This window comes from Heptranchias perlo, chromosome 4 (assembly GCF_035084215.1).
Source record: "Heptranchias perlo isolate sHepPer1 chromosome 4, sHepPer1.hap1, whole genome shotgun sequence".
In the NCBI taxonomy this organism is placed as follows: domain Eukaryota; kingdom Metazoa; phylum Chordata; class Chondrichthyes; order Hexanchiformes; family Hexanchidae; genus Heptranchias; species Heptranchias perlo.
The window spans coordinates 57,697,678-57,723,133 of NC_090328.1; the positions used below are offsets into that span (position 1 = coordinate 57,697,678).

General features: G+C 42.7%; 1 protein-coding gene across 2 annotated transcripts in view; it reads right to left on the reverse strand.

Annotated features, from left to right (window-relative positions):
• trim36 (tripartite motif containing 36) overlaps window positions 1–25,456 on the reverse strand; it is a 96,122-nt gene that overhangs the window by 48,503 nt on the left and 22,163 nt on the right. Inside the window, exons 3-6 of one of the 2 annotated variants that reach the window (XM_067982972.1) lie at window positions 22,247–22,572; window positions 19,733–19,879; window positions 19,284–19,379; window positions 5,163–5,416 (exon numbers count right to left, since the gene is read on the reverse strand). In XM_067982972.1, coding sequence (XP_067839073.1) covers window positions 5,163–5,416; window positions 19,284–19,379; window positions 19,733–19,879; window positions 22,247–22,572 — 823 coding nt within the window. Of the gene's footprint in view, window positions 1–5,162; window positions 5,417–19,283; window positions 19,380–19,732; window positions 19,880–22,246; window positions 22,591–25,456 lie in introns of both variants that reach the window. The other variant, XM_067982971.1, reaches the window with a different exon arrangement.

Here is a 25,456-nt window from a genome sequence, read left to right on the forward strand (position 1 = left end):
GGGACCATTACTGTTTCCAATTTACAAAAGTGACCTGGGTTCAGAACCTCAATACAAAGTAAACAGATTCGCAGATGACACTAAATTAGAAGGGGCGTTGAAATCAGAGGAGTAAGTTCAAAAATTAAGGTGTGTTGGACATATGTATGTAGGCGGCACAATGGCAGATGAAACTGCAGAAAAATCAGCAACACGCACACTCCATCAATGGTATTGAAATAGCTGAGGCAACAATGATGAAAAATGTGATGTATGATGCTATTCCCTCATTATTGCCCAATTTAAATACAGCTGCCCACATTTGAGCATCACTTCTGCCAGAAAATCCAGCAGACTTCAAAGTGGCGAGGGAGCCAGCAATATGGATCCCCACCTGATATCCTGGTGCCTATCCAACAGGATGGATGGTTGCAGTGTGAGTATGGTGCCTTTATAGCATTAAAATATCAACCATGCTTCAGGCTGCAAGCTGATGCAATTATTCTTGAACTTCCACAATATACGTAGAAATACATAGAAGTTACAACATGGAAACAGGTATTTGACCCAACCAGCCTATGTCAGTGTTTACCCTCCACATGAGCATGAGTGTTTGAGAACCTTGAAATGGGACATCATGTGGAAACTCTTACAAATGTGGCCACTCGGAATGGCACAAACATACATCCCTATCTATTTTCAAAAGAATGTTCATCTACATAACTTCCATTCTCCAATGTGTGTATTCTGCATGTTGACGAGTAGCAATTCTCCATCCCCGATGATGCAGTTCCACATTAGAGGGCCTGGGATTACACTAAAAGAGACTCATTTTTATGTTGAGCAGATGTGCGGAAGTCTTAGACTAAAAATTAAGTGCAAGAGTCCTGGTGCTGGGCCAAGTTCTTTCATGCTGGCAAGATTCTCAGTCTCCTGTCATACCCGCTGAAGTATAACAGCTACCCAGTGAGCACCGAGGAAAGGACTATGGGAATTGCACAGAAAATTAGGCTTTACCCTTGCTGTGAGGACAATACAAAGACATTGATGTTACCTTTCACCTTCACCACTTGGACAGGGTACTGATTTCAATAGAGATGAAACAAGTTCATGTTTCACCTTTTTGTAAATCCAGTAGGGTGTGTACAGTTTGTGAAGTTTTCCAATTTTATTGCAGTTTAGCTGGTATTGAAGTAATAACTCGAGGGAACCTGCACATTTTAGAAATGATGAAGCAATGCCCAGCATTGTATGGATGCTACATATGTATGGATGTTTCTGAGATGGGTGCATAGGATGCAGGTCAATGGAATGCTACTGTTGGCTGTAAACGCTAATAGTTTGGCATCACTAATTCCTAATTCTGTATGAACAGTTGTTTCTGCCCATGATTATGGTAGGGAGAGTCATGGTCTAACTCCCTGCCATACTTTAAATTAATTATACAGATGGGCTGGGCGCAAATTTATTTTTAACTACAAAAGCACTAGATTATCAGCTGGTTATATACGGTGCCCTTAAATGTAAATATTTCATGTCAAATCAATGCAATACCAAGGGGCTAAGTGAAATAGTGACACAATATTACTGCAAATAGATGTCTAGGGCACAATATTCTAGGGTCAAAGAAAAGACACAAAAACTTCATTATGCTTTTTAAGTCCAAAATGTCTGAATTTTAAAAATATCCTTGCACAGATAAGCTAAATCAGTTTAACAGGAAAACAGTCATAAATTTGAATTTTTTTACTGAGAATAAGATGAATCAGTTATGTCTGTTCCTGTTCTAGACAATTTGAAAATTTTATAGCAAATATTACAAATATGCCCAGAGTACCAGGTCAATCATTGCTGTTTCTGGTGGTGTTGGTTGTCGAATATTGGCCATCACGCGAGGGAGCTCCTTGATTGTGAGGGCTCAGGAATAAACTATCAGAATTAGTGACTGAACAACAACAACTTGCATTTAAAAAGCACCTTTAATGTAGTAAAACATCCGAAGGCACTTCGCAGGAGCGTTATCAAACAAAATTTGACACTGAGCCACATAAGAAGATATTAGGACAGTTGACCAAAAGCTTGGTCAAAGAGGTAGGTTTTAAGGGGCGTCTTAAAAAAGGAGAGAGGGAGAGAGACATGGAGGTTTAGGGAGGGAATTCCAGAGCTTAGGGCCTAGGCATCTGAAGGCACGGCCGGCAATGGTGGACCGATTAAAATCAGGGATGTGCAAGAGGTCAGAATTGGAGGAACGCAGAGATCGCGGAGGGTTGTAGAGTTGGAGGAGGTTATAGAGATAGGGAGGGGCAAGGCCATGAAGGGATTTGAAAACAAGGATGAGAATTTTAAAATCGAGGCGTTGCTGGACTGGGAACCAATGTAGGTCAACGAGCACAGGGGCAATAGGAGAACGGGACTTGGTGCGAGTTAGGATACAGGCAGCAGAGCTTTGGATGAGCTTAAGTTTACGGAACGTGCAAAGCAGGAGACCAACCAAGAGAGCATTAAAATAGTTGAGTCCAGAGGTAACAAATGCATGGATAAGGGTTTCAGCAGCAGATAAGCTGAGGCAACGGCAGGGACAGGCGATGTTACGGAGGTGGAAGTAGGCGGTCTTGGTGATAGAGAGGATATGGGGTCGGAAGCTCAGCTCAGGGTCAAATAGGACGCCACGGTTGCGAACGGTCTGGTTCAGTCTGAGGCTGAACCAGACCATGTTAAGAATAGGTTATCTAAATGGTTGAATGACAGGGGAATAAGGGAATATCGGAATACAGCAGGCACAAGAGATTAGGACTACTGCTCATATAAACACTGACATAGACTGGTTGGGCTAAACAGGCAGTTTCTGAGTTGTAATTTCTATGTAATTCTATGGAATCTTTAAGTCCACGCATTGACAAAAGAGGTGGAGAGGACATTAGTTTGATGCCTCATCTAAAGGACAGCACCTCCAACAATGCAGCACTCCCTCAGCGCTTCACTAGAGTGTCAGTCTTGATTAGGTGCTCAAATCCTTGAGTAAAGTATGAACCCACAACCTTCTAACTCAGAAGCAAACATACTAGCACTGAGCCAAGCTGTCACCCAATGTAGTTGAACAAATAGAATGTTCGATAACGCGATGATCCTTATATTTAAAAGTCCAATTTCAATTATAAATTAAACTTTGATTTTCTTCACTTACATTTCTTGATCTATCTGAAGTACAATGGACTTGCTGTTGAAAATCAAAGTGATGTACAAGTTAACATTTTAAATGATAATTATAGTTAATAGCCATTGTAGATGGTAGTGGTTGTTGGAGGCCAATTATCTCAGTCCCAGGACATTGCTGCAGGAGTTCCTCAGGGCAGTGTCCTAGGCACAACCATCTTCAGCTGCTGCATCAATGACCTTCCCTCCATCATAAGGTCAGAAATGGGGATGTTCGCTGACAATTGCAGAGTGTTCAGTTCCATTCGCAACCCCTCAGATAATGAAGCAGTCCGTGTCCGCATGCAGCAAGGCCTGGACAACATCCAGGCTTGGGCTGATAAGTGGCAAGTAACATTCGCGCCAGACAAGTGCCAGGCAATGACCATCTCCAACAAGAGAGAGTCTAACCACCTCCCCTTGACATTTAACGACATTACCATCGCCAAATCCCCCACCATCAACATCCTGGGGGTCACCATTGACCAGAAACTTTAATTGGACCAGCCATATAAATACTGTGGATACATCTACAAGGCACAAGTCAGGAGTGTGATGGAATACTCTCCACTTGCCTGGATGAGTGCAGCTCCAACAACACTCAAGAAGCTCACCATCCAGGACAAAGCAGCCCGCTTGATTGGCACCCCATCCACCACCTTAAACATTCACTCCCTTCACCACCGGCGCACAGCGGCTGCAGTGTGTACCATCCACAGGATGCACTGCAGTAACTCGCCAAGGCTTCTTCGGCAGCACCTCCCAAACCCACGACCTCTACCACCTAGAAGGACAAGAGCAGCAGGCACATGGGAACAACACCACCTGCATGTTCCCCTCCAAGTCACACACCATCCCGACTCGGAAATATATTGCTGCTCCTTCATCGTTGCTGGGTCAAAATCCTGAAACTCCCTTCCTAACAGCACTGTGGGAGAACCTTCACCACACAGACTGCAGCGGTTCAAGAAGGCGGCTCACCACCACCTTCTCAAGGGCAATTAGGGATGGGCAATAATTGCAGGCCCCGCCAGCGAAGCCCACATCCCATGAACGAATAGAAAAAAATTTATGGGGTACCTATAATTCTGGTTTTGTTTATTCTCCAATGCAATTAATGGCAATTGGAGAATTTAGAGGAACCCATGACATGACATTCAAAGCTATGAACTCATTTTTACATAAAGCTTGTTTGCAGAGAAGTCTCAGTCTTTGGGTGCCTAATGATTTATGTCTGATGGGGGAGGGAGTAATGTTTCTGCACACTAACACAAGGTTGTCAGATCCCCCAGCTGAAATGTTTTTGCTATTCCTGCTCTCAACATAAATGTACCAGGCTTGCCTGGTGGTGGCAGCATGCTGCCTCCCGTTTCTGGCAGAATTTCCACTGGGAGCCGGCTATGAATAGTTAATGAATCCTGATTCAGAAAATGGGATCGGGGTTATGGCGGGGTCAGAGCAGTGGTTGGAAGTCCCGCCCCAACCCTTTCAGGGTAGTACCAGGAAAATCCAGCTCTCAGTATCCACCTGTCTAAAAAAGGGCATTGTCACTGTATTGGGAGTTTTCTGGCAGGCTAAATCCCTGGAAAAGCTCTCTCTATTTTCTTATGTTCGCTCATGTGCAACACTCACCTCTTCTAAATAATTGGAAGCTCTATTCATGCAATTAAAGATGTTAAACTTTTTGCTGAAGTTATTTGGTTTTCCTTTCTTTTACTTAGATTGTTAAATGAAAATTAGGCACAAATTGGTGCAATAGGAACAAGCCATAGGAAATCAGAATGATCAGACGCAGCTCCTCAAACCATACTCTCCATATGTCAGAAATAATGATGCGTGTGCTCTGGGAGGTGCCAGGGCAACCCTGCATACTCTGTCACTATATTGTTGCTTTATTAAAAGTAAAGATTAATATGCACTTCCTAGAGAATGTAAGAAACACATTCTGTCGATACTATTGTACAGCAGAGGTGCAATTTTTCTGGACCTACCTAATGTGCAGTTGCTTTGCTGTCTGCACAAAACACGATTGGTCTGTTTCCTTCAGTACTTCTTGGGCATATCCCACCAGTCCACTATTTTCCAGCATTCCCTGATATTCATCCATTTGATATCGTAGTCTCTCCAGTTTTGAGGAACGGCTGTCCTCAATTGACTTGATGAGTTTCATTTTGCGTTGTTCCAGGATGCTGCACAGCCTGTCCATCAAATTAGTTGCTTCTTTTCTTGCCTTTTCTCCATTACTCTGCAAGAAAATCACAAGTGAAAGGACTGTGTCTTAACTCAATGTTTCACCCAATTCACCCCATCTCCATGTAAGAGTATCTACTGTGATGTATTCAAACTATACTTGACAGGGAGTTATAATAATCAGTACCAGGACACAGAATGAAACTTTGCTATATCTGAATTAAGAACACATATATTCCCAAGATTTATGCTAGGAGTGTCGTGCTTCTGTACTTGCACATGTTCCAATTTTGACAAAGCATGCTTTCCACACTAAACTCCCTTAGTTAGCCGACATATTTTGTTTACTTCAAAAGCCTGCAGTGTAGCATCCTGCCAGGACTGAACCAGTGCTCAATGCATATTTTCATGACCAATTAACTGAATCATTCAGAAGCTCTGGTCAGTGAGGAATTTAATATCACCTCCTCCCCTGTCTATTAGGTTAACCTGATATTTCAAAACCGCATTCCGACTGTAGGACTGAAAATTGAGATGAGGGTGCTACAACCAATGTAGAATACCGATTTACATATTTAGGCAGCCTCAAACTGAGAACAGGTGGGCAGGCTGCTCGCCCATTTAAAGGACCGCCTGAAAATTGCATCAGGTGGACCTTGAGTGTCAATCGGGCGGCCGGGGTGCCCCTCTCCCCAACCCCCCAATTTTCAACCACCGCTTCCGGTTTTTCAGGTGAGAAACGGGCATCCAGCAGTTGAAAATCACCCCCATTGTAAAAAAAAATTATAATAAGATAATTAAAAACTGACAGATGCCGCCTGTTCTCCATCATGAGAGTTGGAGATGGAGGGTGTTCATATTTTGCTGAGTCAGGTGGAGATGGGAGAGGGAGTGTGGTTTATGGTGCTGATGTGTTTGTTGCTTTATCCATCGTGCAGCAGAATGATGAAAATCAGGGAACAAGTTTATCTATTTAAGGTTTATTGGTTTATTTATTTATTAGTTTCAGTCAGTTAAATATTAAAGTGCCAATCTATATTAATATCCAGCGTGCTCCAATTTATCAAGGTAATTAACTAAAGTCAAACCAATTCCTCAAAATCAGAGCATCCTTTTTTCACAGCTGCAGTGACCCCTTGAACAAAGCAATAATGGCTCAGTTCATATTTGTTTATAGCTCTCTCAGGTTCTCCAAAATCATGGGTACTTTACAAATCAGAAAGGGAGGGATGGACTACATTACTCACATACCTTAGACTGTTTACTATTTAAAAGGTTCCCTCCTGAAAGAGGGACTCTGGGTATAATTTAAAAATTAAAACAAAAAACATCCAATTATTATGTTGAAAATAATAATTTAACATCAATGCAAACAGACACAGACCTGGTTGGTCTTGCAGGTCACTGAAGGATAGCTTTGTGTCAGCTTAAAGTAACCATAATATCAGTGGGAGGGCGAAAGCGAGCAGGGAAAATGCAAGGCAACTACTGTTGGCAGGTTTGAGGACAGAGCTGTGTGCAAGGCAGCTTAGAATAATCCATCCCTTTTGTATATGTTCTAAGTCAAATTGCATGATAGCGCGGAAACCACAAGAAAAATTAGTTGATTGACAGCATGGTCTCCAATCAGAGCAAAGTACGGAATGGAAAGCTGGGCACAAAAACTGGACTTTTACTGCCCAATTTACGTTTTTTTTAAATGGATAACCCCTGAAAAATTGGACTGTCTGGATGAATGGTACAAGGGGGCAATCCGAGATGGGACATAGAATTCCAATAGTGGAAGCACTGTCTCCTCTGAGTCAGAAAGTTTGTGGGTTTAAGCCCCAGAGCCTTGAGCAGAAAATCTAGGCTGACACTTCAGTACTGCGGGAAGGCTTCACTTTCAACGGTGTCGTCTTTAGAATAAGACGCTAAAATTGAGGCCCCATCTGCCCTCTCAGGTGGATGTAAAAGATCCCATGGCACTTATCAAAGAAGAACAAAGAGTTCTCCTGGTGTCCTAGCCAACATTTATTTCATTACCAGCACCACTAAAACAGGTTATTTGTTCATTTATTTCATTGTTTGTGGGACCTTGTGTGCAAATTGGCTATCGTGTTTCCCGACATTACAACAGTGACCATGGGGTCAATTTTTGGATGGCCGAGCGGGTGCGTTCATGGCAGGCGGGCTCCTAAAATTGGGGATTCCCAGAGCGGGTCCGGAGCCCGGCTCCAACCCGCCCACTTCCGGGTTCCCCAATGATGCGAATCGGTGCGCGCACAGCCCCTGCATGCGGGACTCCCACCGGCAATCAAAGCTGGCGGGATCCCACTTAAGATCATTATCTGGGTACTTGATGTCGTTTACAGACCTCATTAGTTGGAGATTTTAGGAGGATTCGGAATTTGGACTACCCAGAGCGTGTTTCCCATGCTGGGGGAAACACTCCCTGTTTAAACAGACGTGTTGCAGCCAGCAGCCAGCAGCAGCTGCAAAGGTCCATTTAACAGGTGCGGGGTAAACCCTCGTTCATTGCAGGAGGGCACTCTGTCACCTCAGACAAAGTTTTGCCTGCCACACCATTGTCTCCACACTCCAAATTATTAAATCATACCCTAAACTCTGCTGTCCAAATACATTTACCTACTTTGTGGACCCCCTCACACTCACACCGTCAGGATGGGGGGGGATCCATTGCTGCATTCATCACTCCAATGGAGGATGAGCAACATCACCAGCCTTGCCAGGCATGCCGTCCACCTCGGCCACGTGGAGTTACACAACACAGTGCTGCGCAACAGGCACCTGCACAAGTAGTCGTGCAACTACACATACACCCACATGACCCAATGGGTGACATCAAGGGTCTTCATGGAGAACCTCATGAAAGGGCATTATTGCACAAGCCACTCAAGAATGGCCAAGACGTGGCAGTAGTGGTGACAATATAATATGTAATGTGAGTTGATCAGAAATCAAATATAAGAAAAAACCATGACAAACCCTCAAACACCCTTGTGCATCCCCTTCATGCTCATGACATGTTTGCCTTATGCTTCCAACTACACATACGTGATGCATGCCTTGTGGTTGCAGCACAGGTAGTGGCATGTGGGGTGAGGCTGACCGTGAAAGAGATGCATGAGAGGGTAAGTATGAGATAGAGCCATGAGATTGTATGAGGATTGGGTTGAGTGGTTGTGGTGGGATGAGTACTGGCGAGGTAAGTGCAGGGAAGATGAGAATGAGGTTTAAGTGGGTATGAGGAGTGATGTAATAGAGTAGTGTTGACAGTGCAGAAGGAGATGTGAGGTGGGGGCGGTGATGTGGCAGACGGAGTTGTAGGGGAATGAGTAAGTGTACTCACTTCGGCTGACCTAGTTAGGTCAATGAAGCACCTCCTGCACTGTATGCAGGTGCGCGATATGTTGGTGGTGCTGGTGACCTCCTCTGCCACCTCGAGCCAGGCCTTCGTGGTGGCAGAGGCAGGCCGCTTCCTCCCGCCCGCCGGGGAGAAGATCTCGGTCCTCCCCCTCCTCCTCACCCCATCCAGTAGGACCTGGAGTGAGGTATCATTAAACCTGGGAGCAGCCTTCCCCCTGTGCTGCACTATGCTGTAATTTTGGCTCCTTTCTGCAGCATCAGTCAGTGGAGGACTGCCCCTTTAAATAGGGCTCCTCCAGCTGACAGCCTATGATGCGGGTGCGCAGTCCGCCCGCTGCGCAGCTTTCCAGCGCGAAACCCGGAAGCCAAGGTAAGTGCCTTCAATTTACTTACGATCACATGGGGAACCCACCAATTTTACTGGGCGGGTCAACCCCCCACTGGCAACTCGCCTCCCTCCTAATATCGGGCTCCATACTTCGAAAGCAGTTAATTGGCTGATTTGGGATAGCTTGAGGTTGTGAAAGGCATTACAAAATTGGAAGTTATTTCTTTCTTAGTTCTGTTTTTAACCAGTAAAAGGCCACAATGCTCAGTTTTTTTTCCCCTTGACGTAATGTAAATTGCAGCTATTTCAAACCAGGTCAAGTGTATCCAGGTGATTAAGGGGTCAGGACACTACCCACTACAGAGATATCAGAACATAAGCTCTGCTGCTGGGCCAACTGTGAATCTCAGTATTGGCTTGTGGACAAACCCCACCTCATGTCACATTATGCAGCTGTGTTCACACAAAATTAACAGAAGCTTCATTGCATCTGTACCAGAGATTGTTCCATCTCAGCTCTGCTCAAGCCGCCCAGTTATGCTGCTCCTCAAAGCAGTCTGGCACAGACTATAGGCATGAGATGGGACATTCTGGCCTAAGTCCTGTGATCACAAGAACCATGGGTGTGATTTTAAACCCCAAGAACGGGTGGGTTGGGGGCAGGTGGGAGTTGAAAATAGTCATTTCTTTGGGTCGCAACCGCAAAATTTTCGGTCTTTGGATCCCCAATACAAGGCATGTACTTTTTTGCGCCGACATTAAACCCGGAAATAAAGCCGGGTTGCGGTTGCGACCCAAAAAAACAACTATTTTCAACTCCCACCCGCCCCCAACCCACCCGTTCTTGTGATTTAAAATAACCCCCCATGACTGGAAAAGTGAGTTTCCCTGCTACTTTGAGGGTTTTCCTGTACTGTTCAATCCTAGCTTCATTCCAGAATAAAACTGAGTTTGGAATGTTATCTCAAAATGCACATTAATATAAGGAGAGGGGTAAGAGAGTAACAGTGCCTCAGTTTATCATGCGTAACTATAACGGCCTAGAAATTACTGTGGTCAGTGTTAGCAGACAAATCTTAACACATTTGTAAGACATATCTCTGCGCACTTTATTAGGGGTGTTAACCATTTAAGGCAAGGGTTAAGCAATTCAAATAAATGGGTTAACACCCCCATTAAAATAGCAGACAGAAGAATTTCACAGGGACATGCTAAGCATTTGTCTGCTAATATTACCAACCATCATTTCTAGGCTTATATTTGGCTGCTGTTGATCTATGCCTTCAGTTGATGTTCCAAGATGTATTGAATTACCAGCCCTGTTATTCTGTTGTTAAAAATGATCATTAAATGAATATTAAGCCTGACCGGAACAATATAATGTTCAGTTTAAAGGGGAACCATCTTCATGACAAAATGTGTGGCAAATCTTTTTGCTTGCTAAATACATGATGCAAAAACAAACAGGATTGGGATACATCATTCACTGTGTTACTTGTAGTGAAAATGACACCCGGCTCTTTTAATTGTTCTTCCTCTAAAAACAGTGAAAGTTTTGTCGGAACATTTTTTCTTGAAGACAGGGCCCTTTAAAGGTCTTCCCAGAAGTGGGACTTTTTACCCTGAACTAAAGGAGTAATTTTGAGAACTCAGGCTCCTGTTCTGAGGCCTCACTGTCGGAATTGCATGTTGTAAAATTACTCCTTAAAGGTCAGCGTAAGTAACTATCCATCCGTTTAGAAGTGGGGTGAGCTTTTTACTGGAAGTGGACCTTCATACATTACAAAGGCATCCCTTCCAGAGTTAAAGACGAAATCTCCAGAAAATAATTCAGATCTTGCTTGTGCTTTGAAGGGCTTATACTGCTAATTAAAAGGATATTTTGGTATGTGATGGTGTTAATTTAAAGTTTACACTAATTAGAAGGTGGCAGGCACGTTAGCCATGGAAGATTAAAGTGCAAGGGCTTCAGTTCCACGATAAGAACATTTTGTCTAAATAGATAATAAAACATCCTCAGAGAATGGGAAAGACTGGGATAAGACGTAAGTTCACCTCACCTGATCATCTACAAACCAGATCATAAAGCAAACATCAATCAATGTAAAAAGGGCCCACATTCAAAACATTAATTTGTCTGTTCTCTCCATAAATGCTGCCTGATCTGCTGAGTGCTTCCAGCATTTTTGTTTTTTGTGTCAGACTTGTAGCATCTGCAGAATTTTTTTGATTTTTGGTTTATTTGAGCGAAGAGGAAATTGCCAATGTATGAACATCTTGGGGTCGATTTTAACACCCCCTGCCTTGTTTCTGCCAGGTGGGGGTGGGGGGGGGGGGAGATAAAATGGAATGGGGTATTTACCCGCTCCTTTCCCAATCAGGCCGATTGCAATTTTAAATCCGGCATTCCCGGCCCCCATAATGTTTATGGTGACGAATCAGGCCATCGACAAGGCTACCGCTAAAGGCGTGCCGGGGCCTACTTAATATTCAAAATTTGCGTCCGATGATGTGACGGCGCCGTGACGAAATATTAACTTCATGTCAGGGGGAGTCCCGCATTGTCTGCAGCCCAGCGGCAGAACCATGACGGGAGGTGCCGACCGGCCAAAAAAGGCCAATCTAAGTTTAAACAATTTGTTTCTGTTGGTACTCTTTGTGGGCCAGGAACAACAGCAGTGCTCCCCCCAGGCCCCGCAAAGAGCCCTTAGGCCTCCCCAACCCCAGCCTCCCTCTTTGTCTTTGAATTCCTGAGCCCCGGCCTCCCACCAATCACCCTGGATGCCCCCTCCCCTCCGATCCCAGATCGTCTCCAGACCCCTCCTCCCAATGACTACTGGGGTCTGTTCCCGCAGGTCCCCGGCTGCGGCCTCCTGCCGCCAAATTCCTGTTGTTGCCCGCTGGCCAGGTAGTAAATCTGGCCGGATGTCACGTGGGACTCCGGAAACGTTTATTTCAATGAGGCCCAACCATTAAGATCTGCAGGGCCTCCACATCCCGAAACTCTCTGGGTGAGCTGCCCACTTTGGGGCTTGCGGCATCGCTCCTGCACCCTCCCCCCTTTTAAAATCGGGGCCACAGTGTCTTTCATGTGTTTAATACAGCGCAGGGCAAGGTTCAAGGAGCTAATCTGAATCATCAGATGGTGCCCAGACCTGTAACATTTACATAGATATGGATGATACCAGTATAGCACCATTAGTGTGTTAACTGGACAGTACAGCACTGTGGACATGCTAAACTGGGCAGTACACAACCAGAGGCATGCTCTACTGGATTGTACAATACCCTGGGCATGTCGACAGGACAGTAAAACACCGCAGGCAAGCTTGACTGTAGTTTTAACATTGAACTCCCAAACAGAGGGCCAGAGTTGATTTCCCACCTTTGACAGATATTCATATGCTTAATAGATGGGTTTCACATTCTGAATTAGGCCATTAGATGCTTTGCTCATTGGTACTGTAGCATTTAATCCCAGAACAAGAAAAACAGACAGCACGAGTTAAACCCAATTGAAAGACATTTCTTATTTGTCAACCGCAGAATGATAGGGGCACAGGTGGTGGCCAAATTATCCTGCCCTGCACACTAAAGAATAAACCATAACCCGGCGACCACAAAAGTAAAAATACTATGCCTCACTTATTATTCCAATTACAGTGACCTGAGGTTTATATCGGTGCCTTTAGTGCTGTTCCCTTCTATTTAATCCTTAACTAGGCCATAACCAGACCAATGTGCACAGTATGTTGCATGTCCTATAATTCAGTTACTGACAGGTGTTGCTGAATCAGCTGGAAGATTTATATTAAATTAGAATATGTCACAAAATCCATTTATGAGCAAGACAAAGCACAATAACAAAAGACGGAATCTAATCACTGTCAGAGACACAGACACAAATGGCTCGTGTTTTAGTTCAGGCCATTCATTCAGTTTGAACTTTGCACAATTCACAATAGTGTCATTGTTTATATAAAATAACTCATTCACTTCTATTAGTTTTGCGAAAAATGTGATGCAAAAGACAAGATGCAAATGATGCAAAAAACAAAGATGCAAATCGTTACATTTTTACACTGAAGAAGTGAAGTCACTAATTTCATTTATGCCTCCCCGTTCTCCCCCCCCTCCCCATTCCCTTCCCCTTCCTCTCTGATTCTGGCAGCTAATCCATTTGGCCTGATCCTTCTCTCCTGTCAGTGCCACTCTCAGCACTAAATGCAGGGATTGCAGCTTCTGTAGAGTGCAGGCACGAACTCTCACAAGGACACTTTATTTGGTACAATTTCTGGCATTTTGGACCCTACTATAATTCTGCCTTTCAAGCCAAAAGTAATTTCTCCTGTAAGGGTTACAGGTATTTTAAATCTGAAAATAAAAGTAGTTGTAGGAATACAATTGAACCTTACAGGGTCCAAATCCTTTCATTGGTTATCTAAATCCAACTGGATCCTGTTAATTTGTGACCCTAAAGCTTTTTACAGCTACAGTAATCACAACCAGCGGTGCATTCTGCATTCACAAGCCAAAAGTGGTTCACTATCTGATTCATCCCTGTCCCAGACCCTTTGGCAGCCCTGGCGGAAGGCATATCAGATTATCTGCTTTGAGGGTATGCATATATAAACAATTTTTATTTTTAAGTAAGGATTTTTCAGAAGGGATAATAGTGAGTCGACATCATTACAAAAAAACTCTGGGACCGAGTTCTGATGAAAGGTCGCCCAAACGTCAACCTGTCTTTTCCTCTGCACAATGCTGATCATCTGCAGTGCATTTCAAATATTTTCTGTTTTTAAATCTTTCTAACACATATAGACTAGAAATTCCTGTTATCAGAGCTGTAAACATGGTCAACCCCTTCATCAAATAGCAGACAGAGGAATATCGTATGAACACATTTAGCCTATATTGTTCTTTTGATCTTGTCAAAAAGATTTATTTTCTTATACTTGAAGTAAAAACCATTACACAATGCAATCACTATAAAGCAAAGCAAAACTTATGGAAACATGCTTTCCTGGAACAGACACCGAGAGCTGAATTTTGTGTTCTTAGGTGGACCTGACAGTCTGCCTCCAGTCTGAGGCTTGTAATCTATTATAAGCTTAGTTATGATTAATGTCACCCCTCACATTTGCCCAAGGACGCTGACCACTCTCATATGGACAGTGTGTGTTTTCTCCCTGGTTTCTGTATCGATGACAAATGCCTTCCATGACAAGCAGGAAAACAAACTGAAAACAGCTTTCATAGTTAGAGACATAACTAGGCATGATTTTCAATAGGCCAAAGATCCACATCATACATCACTAGAATACACTGTAGTAAAATCCTAAATATAGGTGTATCATGATTTTTTTTAATTAAGAAAAACTCATTACCACTTGAACAATATTCCCTATTTTATTTCCAAACCCATGCAAGTCTACAGTGACAGAAATGCAGTTAACGCATTCACACTGGAGAAATCGCCATTATTTCAAAAACAAGACTGCAACCACTATTGAAGAAAATAAACCTTCACAAAGAACAACAGCTGGGCATTCCCCAAAAAGCTTCTTTGAGGAGAGAAGTTTTCAAAGACTGCATTTAGCAGTTGGTTTGTTATATAACATTTCTGGAGAGAAACATTAAATAAATACACATGTAATGGTGACTCTAGGAAACGACCAGCTCATCTGAAAACTTTGCTCCCTCGAGTCTGTGTGCAGCCAACACTGGGAAAAGGTTACATCAAATTGATTGGTTCTGATAGGCTCCAGTTCCACATAGGAACCAATCTGTTTAGTTCTGATGAACTCCAGTACAATTCTCCGAATGATCTGAGGGCCTCAGCAAGCCCTCTTCCAATTGTTCTGATAGGTTAGAGGTCGTCAGTGTCAACCAGAGTGAAAAAGGGTGATTTTTCTTGTGAAATCCCCATAAACTGCCACCGTTACACTGTCAGTTCAAATCACTGATGGTTGATATGTATGTCGAGGGAACAACAGAACAGGAGTATGCCAATAAGTCTATCGAGCCTGCTTTACCATTTTGTTAGTCATGACAGTTCTTTATCTTTTTAATCCTAATTCCCCACCCTTTTTCCACATCCTTTAATGTCCTTACTTCCTATCAACTACTTGATCAAGTACAAGACATTTATTCTTGCTTAAAGATTCTCTCCAGTTACAAGAAGATTACTTCAATATTGATGATTGTAAAGTTTTCCATTTTGTGAGGGATGGACATTCAGTCTGCCCATGCCAAACCACTAGGTGGGGGGAAAAAATCTCAGCCTCCATGTTAGCCACATACGGGCATATCAGTATACAGGAATAAGAAACGGCCAAAGTAGTGAATGAGGAATTAGATTGGAACACAGCCAACAAGTACACAGCAGAGTCCCCATTCTAGATTCTCCTGCCAAATGCGAGAGGAAAGGTGTAACTCCAGCTCTTCCTGCATCCTTGCAGTTACTTGCTTTCATTTAATGGTAAATGATGTTAACGCTGAATACTGTACATCACTTATCAAACATGTGCTTTACTGTCATCATCCTGGAAGAAGGATTTTAACCCCCAGATTTATCGGAATAGTAATACAAAAGTGGTACTTTTTAAACTCGCTCATTTGCAAAGTTAGTGTAAAAAGTATCCAGGTCAATCCCTGAAAGAGCACGCAGGGCCAATTATTGTGTACAGGTGCAAGTCAGTTCTACAAAACTACTCCAAACTGTAGCAGACTGGTAAGGTGCAAAGCACACTCAAATGTTGTGGGTCAGCTATTTGCATAATATTCAGATCCAGTTGCAAATTTAGTCAGGTGCAGGGAGCACGATAGTGGTGAGAATGCAAAATTGCGCAAAGCTAAAATTTAAAGGGTTGCAGATTATTAAAGGGAAGTGGCATAATAGAAGGACATAAATTCTTCTAGCCTTTGGAAAAGCTCAAAAGGCATTTCAACTCTTTGAGGTCTTTGCCATGGCTGAAGCGAGAGAGAGAGAAAAGAGGTGACAGGCAAAATGAAGGGAAAAGAAACCCAATGTGCGGGCATGAGTTCTCCTGGCAATGGAGCAGCCTAGCACTTGACTCTCCATTTGATGGCTGCTAAATTGAAAGTGGTGCTGCAGGAAGTGCTTGTGAAGAGGGGGACCCTGTTTGCAACTCCACAGCACCATCCCATAGGTCCACATTGCTGCATACCTGCGAGGAGGCAGGCTTGAGGCTGCAGCTGGCTGTTCTAACCTTGTGTCACATCATAGCTGGTATCCTTGCAGCAGATAAAGCACAACCCTGCACTTGACTCTCTGAGAAGACAGTTCCCCATTGGTTGTTGCCAGGTAAATGCACCAGAGCCCGCAGATATAATTAGTGGCATCTTGCTGGGTGCAGCCAATCAGAGTATGCTGGCTCTTGATCACCTTTGAGGCCTTTGCATGCACTAATCATCTTCCAAAGCAAGATGCATTCACCTCTGTTGCAGATGCAGGTACGAGCAGGCGGGAACAGAGCATGGGGCAATTTTGCCCTCTGCCGTGTGGGAACAGGGCAGTAGCACTCTGAAAATTGTGGCTTTGAATTTATCACACTATTTCCCGCTCTCAATCCAACCACCACCATTTTGAACTGGTCCTGAAAATGGACAGCCAGAGCACACGCCTGTTTCAGGCAGGTGCCTCGTAAATTGGGGTTCTATGACATACAAAGGACTCTGATGCAATTTTAAGGTTCCAATGGACACACTCTGCCCATTGGTAATAGGCATACAGTGGCCTGCCCAGCAGTCCTTAAAGGGACCACTGCAAGCTGCTCTGGAAACAGCATAGGTACATTTTCAGAATGATTTTTGTGAGCCCATGAGAAGCATGAATGTTCTTCCTGGCTTCACAAAAGTCTTCCAATCTGCTGCCAGCTGCTCACTGCTCCCCCAACCCCTGGATTTCTCTCCCCCTTTAAACGTTTACTTCCGGCTTGGCTCCACAGAGGATTGCCTCTTGAAGGATATTCACAGCAAATAGAGGTTCAAATTTATCTTTGGGGCTATTTTGCAATAGCAAGACAAAAATTCTCGTGCTTATTTTCTCAAGTTTGATGCTCACTAATCAAAATGGTAGCAGGCAGCCATTTTGGCTTATTTTAAAGTGTTAAACACAAATTCACTGGTGAATAGTAACAGCTGAAAATTGACCAATCAGAACACACTTATAATAATGTTGGTTTTACAGCTCTTAATGAGCTGCTTACTTGTTAGAAATCCGAGGCTATCGATGTTCTAGCTGTAGGTGTTCACAAACTGGAGTGAAAAGTCAGGACAAAATGTTTGGAAAGATCGTTACTACCCAGAGTCGCCAGTCTATCAGGAATGAGCAGTACAGCTAATTCACATAAATCCTAACCCTCTGAGCAGCTTATAAACAGTAATGCCACTCTTCCAACAGTGTTATATTACTAAATCTAACAAGAAAGCTGTGTCTGATCTGATTTCTCTTTCTCTGCACCCCCATCCTGGCCTATAAGCAGGTCTATCCTTACTTTCCACTTGGCTCCATTACAAGGAAAAAGACCACATTGCACAACAGACCTATTTATCCCCTTCCCGTTCCATAAATACTCATGATTATTCTGGAAGCAATTTTAGAAAACTTTGGATAAACATTCCAGAATGGGTAGAAAATAATAATGCATAACCAGAAGTACACCACACATCTAATAAATTCACCCTTCTATCTGTATCTGTGCTTTAGAAGCCAGATAAATCATTTGCACAATCAGTGTAGTGTTGTTGGAGAAATTTTAAAAATAAATGCAACTTTATTCTTTGTTGTTGGAAAGGACTTTTTAAAAAATAAGTGAAGCTTTATTCAGCATGTTTATTAAAGTTTTTAGTCTTAAATTCCCCAAGCATCATCTAAACATATGACAAATTGAATTGTTATTAACATATCAAAAATAAAACTGATATTGTACTAATAATATACTATATCCATGTGTAGCAAAGCTATTTAGTCATTAATGTGTATGTGAAACCTGCTATTTTTAATTTTACAAAAAAAACTAAATCCCAGTAATAAATGCATAAATGAACTACAGTGGAGTCTTAATACATTGAATATCTCAATATATCAAAGTTTGGTATCGCCCTACTCCCTAGAATCAAATTGTATTTAATTTTAGTTTGATATATATCAAAATAAAACCTTAATGTAACTAATTAATTTTGTGGCTCCATTCAGCAGCATTCACCTGTATGTAATTAATACAAAATTAGTCATTAATGTCTATGTGAAACCTTCTATTTTTAATTTTACAAAAATAACTAAATCCCTAAATTTTGTGGCCCCATTCAGCAGCATTAACCTGTATCCATTTAATACAAAATTAATTAGATTTAGGTAGGCCCGGTTCCACTTTCCTTAAATCTCCAAAACCTTTCTCCTGCTCTCCTTGCTCTGTCCTCCTGTTCACGCAGGCATCCATACGTTCTTGTTCCTAACTAATACATGGAATGGTCAAAATGCAATGCTGAACCTATATAAAAACCTGAGTAAGAGTTGGAGCATTGTGTGCAATTTTGAGCTCCAAACTATAGGGAGGATGTTCGGGCAATAGAGGGGGGCTAGATCAAGGGGACATAGGTACAAGATTAAATGTAGGTTAGTATTAGATTTAGATATAGATTTAGGACATAAAGCATCTTCTTTAGGACATAAAGATCTACATCCAATTTCCAAGATGAGTAACTAAGGGAGTAGAAAACAAAGATCAATCAAACTCGGGGCTCTGAAGGACTGAGAGAAAGTGGACCTTCCTACATCAATACAAGTTGTTGTTGTTCATATTCTTTGTCATTAACATTGATATTATGATACAATTGCTCATCCCTTCCCCCAACCTTCGCTCCTTTCTTCCCTCTCCCCCTAGGTTTACCCATGCTGGGGCACTGCACTGGGTACCAGCCACATAAGAAAACTGCAATTATCTCCTAACAAGCTTTTTTTGGCTTTTTTTCTTTCTTTCCTCACACCCCATTCTGGACTGTGAACAAAAGCAAGGCTAGCGGTAATAAAGGAGAAAAGACCATTACTATTTTTGGTCACCAGTTTGGTCACATTTACTTTTTCATTAGCATAAGCCCCCAGAACAAAATATCCTCCTTGTTCTTAAATTATATCACATTGTAGTGTAACCTAACAAAGGCTGCAAGTAACTGTAATGTCATTCCAGCCGACTCCTACCTCTGTCTGGTTAATCATGTGCTCCAGTTGGGAGATCTGAGTTTTAACTTGGTCCTCTTTGCTGATGAGGTAACCGATACTCTTGGACAGCTTCTCCTGTTGGCATATCAACAAAACATGCAGCAGGGTGAAACCAGAGAACACCATTCAAACTGCACCAGCTGTTAACATGTCCACAATATCTCACTTTACACATGCACAAAGCAACCAACAATTCTGAGAGTTATAGAAACCAAATGTATATAAAAGAATAAATAGATAAAGGGTGAGGCCAGGCAACAGGAAAGTCACTGATATATTAAAATCATTAAGCATTTAAGATCCAATTGTGCACAAGAATTAGGGGGAATATTGGAGTATTTTTATGTCCTGATAGTTGAGAACATAATAAGCACTTTTGGAAAAAGAAAGCAGTCACTAGCTCTTGTTCTTCTATCAACATAACCTACCTTAAGGACTTTGTAGGCACTGCTCATCGAGGTTACTTTGTGATTGGCATGTGACCCACCAAGCTTACAGAGGTTGCACACGGGTCTTCTGCATACCTCACAGTACATAGTAACTTTTTCCATTTCATGTTCAGGACACATCAGAATCTAGTGGCAATTGTGGAGCGGGGAGGAGGAGCCAAAAAACAAGACATTAAAACTGTTGTCATTCAAAAATCAGATGTACAATTCATACTGCACAATCCAGTCACAGACAACATCTGCATAAATTTTAGTCAATTTCTGTATTCTTACCATACTTACGAAACAGTGCAATAACCCTTTTAATTGGAAACTTTCTAAAGTGTAGTGTCAATATTATTCAGTTTGACAATGGTATTTCCTGCCCTCCACCATTTTCCAGTGTGTGTTCACACAAGCAATAATGGCTTACCAAATCAAACACATGGGGGAGAAATTGGTTCTCTTTGTATAAAGTATCAATTTCTGGGGCAATGTCCCGCACACCAAGGGTGCCGGAAAGACCTTCGACTCCATATTAGGTCAGACAATTTTTCAGGGGTTCCTTGCAGCCACTTAAAACAGGCATTAGGCCCGTTACATAAGTAAATGAGGGGCCTAATGCCAGTTTTAGGACCCCTCTTTTGGATTGGCCAGCGTTGAGAGGAATAAACACCAGGCCTGCTCCATTCAGGACTCCTCAGCGGTCGCTGTGGCTAAGCAGCGGCTGCCAATAAAAAAGTGAGAACATTTTTTCAAAACTTTGGTATGGAGTTAGGAGGAGTACACATCCCAGCTCCATAGAACTCCCGAGGGCCACTGCTGGTCTGCAATCGGCCCCATCCTGTTTTCCTCACAAATTAACAGTACAGGCTGGAAAAGTTCCCACTTCAATCCCTGATCTCTGTTGAGCTACCTGATCTCAGCTAGGCTGGCAGTGAGGACATTACAATTAAGCTCAGGGATGGGTAAAAGAACAGTAATTATGATCCCTGCTCTGAATCACTGTCCAGCAAGCTCTGCTGGAACTATGTGTGCATGTGGATCAGGCTCAGCTATGGTGGCCCCCTTCATTGCCAACACACATTGTCCAAACTCATACATGTAAAATATCCACTTGGGTGAGGTATCGGAGGTTGCCATTGCTGTCACCGTGCCACCATACCCCAGTATAAGTCACTGCCTGCAAGAGAAGTGAGGAGGGAAGAAAATTGGAGGAGGAAAAAGAAAAATTTGTTTCAAAATAAATGGATCGGATATTTTCAATTGTGCGTCTCTCTTTTGTTTTGTTTCTATCATATTTTCAGCTATTTCATGAGAGATGTTCACAGTCTTAAGGGAATAATGTGCAGCTGTTATACACATGTGTGGGTTAAACAACTGCAACATCTGTCAAATGTTCATCAGCAGATATGATAATAACTTGTGTTATATTTGTAAGATTAACAGATTGGGACTCTGTCACTCTAATTAGAGATCACATCCTTTTAAGGAAAGAAGAAGCTGGAGACTAAATATTGTAAATCACTCAAACTAGCCTTATGATTGTGAAAAATTAATGATTGGACTGTCAAATCAGGACTTTCAAATTTACAGAGTTAAGGTTTAACAAAACCCCGTAATAAAATTATAGCAACATAAAATAAACACTTGTATATTTGAAGTCAATTTCCTCTAAGTATTTAGGTTACTTTGATCTATTGCATCACATTACTGTCCTCCAGTGAAATGCTAACCTTAAGGTTGATCTGTGCATTTCAGTCAGAATGAATAAATAAAAAAATGAAGTCAACTGTGAAACCTACACAAATGGCTCCTCTCTTCATCTTAGCTAGTAAAATGTATTTCCATTTTTAATTAATAAATACAAAATATATATAACATACTGTGACTCTACATTATTCATATGTGTATGATTAATACACATGTATCTTGACTCGAAACTGCATGATTTGTATATTAGACCAGCCAGATACTGCAGTACTATTAATTCAATGTCATCCATTGGTTTTGCTGACTCTCTGTGGTATTGTGTTCTCCTCAAATTAATTATTAATGAAGCACTGTCTTCACTGTGTGTGTGTGTTTGAGGAGAGGGATAAGTACTGAGTGATGGAACCATATATTTACATCTTCACATCATGCCTTTGTAAAGAAATGAGAAGAAGTGTCCTGTACACTTTTTTTTTATCAAGATATTGCCCCTTGAATTAATTGAATTACATAGAATGTACAACACAGAAATAGGCCATTCGGCCCAACTGGTCCATGCTGGTGCTTATGCTCCAAACAAGCCTCTTCCTATCCCTCTTCATCTAACCCTATCAGCATAATCTTCTAATCCTTTCTCCCTCACGTGTTCATCTAGTTTCCCCTTAAATGCATCTACACTATTGGCCTCAACTACACCTTGTGGTAGCGAGGTCCACATTCTAACCACTCTTTGAAAAAAATGTCTGAGAATGGCGATCTGGAATATGTTTTATAAAAATGGCAATTAGAGAAACTCTATACCTTAGGGCGGAAGTTGGTGGTTGGTCCCACGTACTCATGCTGCGCCTTTGGAGTCCCCCAAGGGTGATGAAGCTTGAAGCACTCATTGCAGTAACTCGCCTTGCAGTCCATGCAGCTCTTTGTGGCCTCCTGGGGTGGGGGCTTGCAGAGATTGCACATGATTGCCACAGCTGCTCTAGCAGCTTGTCTGTATCTTTCTACAATAGTTTCCAGGGTGAAGTTTCGGAACAGACCACTAATGCCACGTTCTCCAAGGTCTATGTCACGTTTGCAGCTAGGACAAGGGAAGGTAGTGACTCCTTGACTGTGGATGGTTCGTTTCCAGCCTGGATGGGCAGCAGATCCTTTTTTAGTCAACCAATACATGAAAGAATAAGAGGAAGGTACAAAGAAAGGACAGACAAAGGAAAGTGGAAAAGAAAGAAAATTGACAGAGTAGTAAAATTATATAGATTATTACGGAAACATTTTCTGTAGACTAGCTCATTGCACTGAATCTATTTACCATGCAATGTTAATCCATTTCCAATACCAATACGACTTCAGTCAAACCAGAAAACAATCGGGTATCATAAGGGACACCAGATCTTGGGGCAGTGCCAGATATTTAAGTGATGTAAATTGTAAAAAGAACTCCTAGGTCCATTACATAGAGAATAAAGATTGGTTGGAATGGTTTTAACCTTCATTTTTATTTGTTCATGGGATGTGGGCATCGCTGGAGAGGCCGGCATTTATTGCCCATCCCTAATTGCCCTTGAGAAGGTGGTGGTGAGCCGCTTTCTTGAACCGCTGCAGTCCATGTGGTGAAGGTTCTCCCACAGTGCTGTTAGGAAGGGAGTTCCAGGATTTTGACCCAGCGACTATGAAGGAACGGTGATATATTTCCAAGTCGGGATGGTGTGTGACTTGGAGGGGTGCAGGTGGTGTTGTTCCCATGTGCCCGCTGCCCATATCCTTCTAGGTGGTGGAGGTCGCGGGTTTGGGAGTTGCTGTCGAAGAAGCCTTGGCAAGTTGCTGCAGTGCATCCTGTAGATGGTACACACTGCAGCCACAGTGCACTGGTGTTGAAGGGAGTGAATATTTAGGGTGGTGGATGGGGTCCCAATCAAGCGGGCTGCTTTGTCCTGAATGGTGTCGAGCTTCTTGAGTGCTGTTGGAGCTGCACTCATCCAGGCAAGTGGAGAGTATTCCATCACACTCCTGACTTGTGCCTTGTAGATGGTGGAAAGGCTTTGGGGAGTCAGGGGGGTGAGTCACTCACCGCAGAATACCCAGTCTCTGACCTGCTCTTGTAGCCACAGTATTTATGTGGCTGGTCCAATTAAGTTTCTGGTCAATGGTGACCCTCAGGATGTTGATGGTAGGGGATTCGGCAATGGTAAAGCCATTGAATGTCAAGGGGAGGTAGTTAGACTCTCTCTTATTGGAGATGGTCATTGCCTGGCACATGTCTGGTACGAATGTTACTTGCCACTTATCAGCCCAAGCCTGGATGTTGTCCAGGTCTTGCTGCATGCGGGCACGGACTGCTTCATTATCCGAGGGGTTGCGAATGGAACTGAACACTGTGCAACCATCAGCGAACATCCCCATTTCTGACTTTATGATGGAGGGAAGGTCATTGATGAAGCAGCTGAAGATGGTTGGGCCTAGGACACTGCCCTGAGGAACTCCTGTAGCAATGTCCTTTGAAGCTTTTGCATCTAAGTTTTACAGTTAGTGTTGATGTCTTCTGTTGCCACTACTATTATGTGTACCGAATCTTGCTTGGCAGCTTCATGAAAGAGGTGTTTTACAATAACGTAAAGCCAGACTATTAATTGCAATGGTACAAGCTGACAGGGAGAGATGATTTTACTGAGATTAATTCACTAAATTTAATCAAGCTCCTGTTTATTTAGGAAAGATTAGGTTGAACCATCTACATGAGAACATAAGAAATAGGAGCAGGAGTAGGCCATACGGCCCCTCGAGCCTGCTCCACCATTCAATAAGATCATGGCTGATCTTCAACCTCAACTCCACTTTCCCACCCGATCCCCATATCCCTTGATTCCCCTAGAGTCCAAAAATCTATCTATCTCAGCCTTGAATACACTCAACGACTCAGCATCCACAGCGGGGTAGGACATTTAGGACTGAGATGAGGAGAAATTTCTTCACTCAGAGGATGGTGAACCTGTGGAATTCTCTACCACAGAAGGCTGTGGAGGCCAAGTCACTGAATATATTTAAGAAGGCGCTCGTTAGTTTTCTAGACACAAAAGGCATCAAGGGGCATGGGGAGAGAGCGGGAATATGGTATTGATAGAGGATCAGCCATGATCATGTTGAATGGTGGAGCAGGCTCAAAGAGCTGAATAGCCTACTCCTGCTCCTATTTTCTATGTTTCTATGTTTCTAGTATAATATAAAGGACTTTCCTCGTAAAAATAAAAACATCTCCAGGAAGAACAACAAGGTCGTTTTAATTTCTTTCCCTCCAGTTTCCACTCATCTCCCCCCACCCCACCTCCAGCCCACTCCCAATTTTCTCTCCTTACCCATCCTGTAGACAGTGCATAGTTCCACAAGTGGTGGTGTTCTGGTCCTCTCCCAAATGGCCCCTTTCCATCTGTGACCCTAGACACTGGGGTTCAGCATGACAAGAGCACATATCAGGAATTTGGACGTGGCCTGAACAAATAGGAAAGCCTGCAGGTCATGAATTAGGCATGCTGTTATCCACACCCAAATTCCTGATATGTAGTCCTGTTGCATGAAGCTCTGTGCCAAGAGTGCTAAATCATGAAATTTATCCCAGTGATTGCTGGTAGGACAATCAACCACTTATCATAGGCAGGACAATCCTATCCTCACTTGGCACCTACACACAAATACTTCCAGGAGGAGTCACTGGAAAGCAAATCAGGAGCAGAAAGCCTGGCCAATAATCTCTCTGCCTAGCTCATGGAATGATGATACCAAATGGCTAAAATCAGCCAATTCAACACATTGAGCTAGCTGGCAGAAGCTCAAGTATTCTCGGTCTGTATGGTTCAGTATTACACTGGTTGATGCATCACCTGCTGAGCCAATGGAGGAGGGGAGCCTTGGTAATGAAATTAAAAACATCATATAATACTTAGATTTTTATTTTTATTAAATATATTATTTCACCGTCAAAACCAAGGAAGTAGATAAAAGAAAGAACTTGCATTTATACAG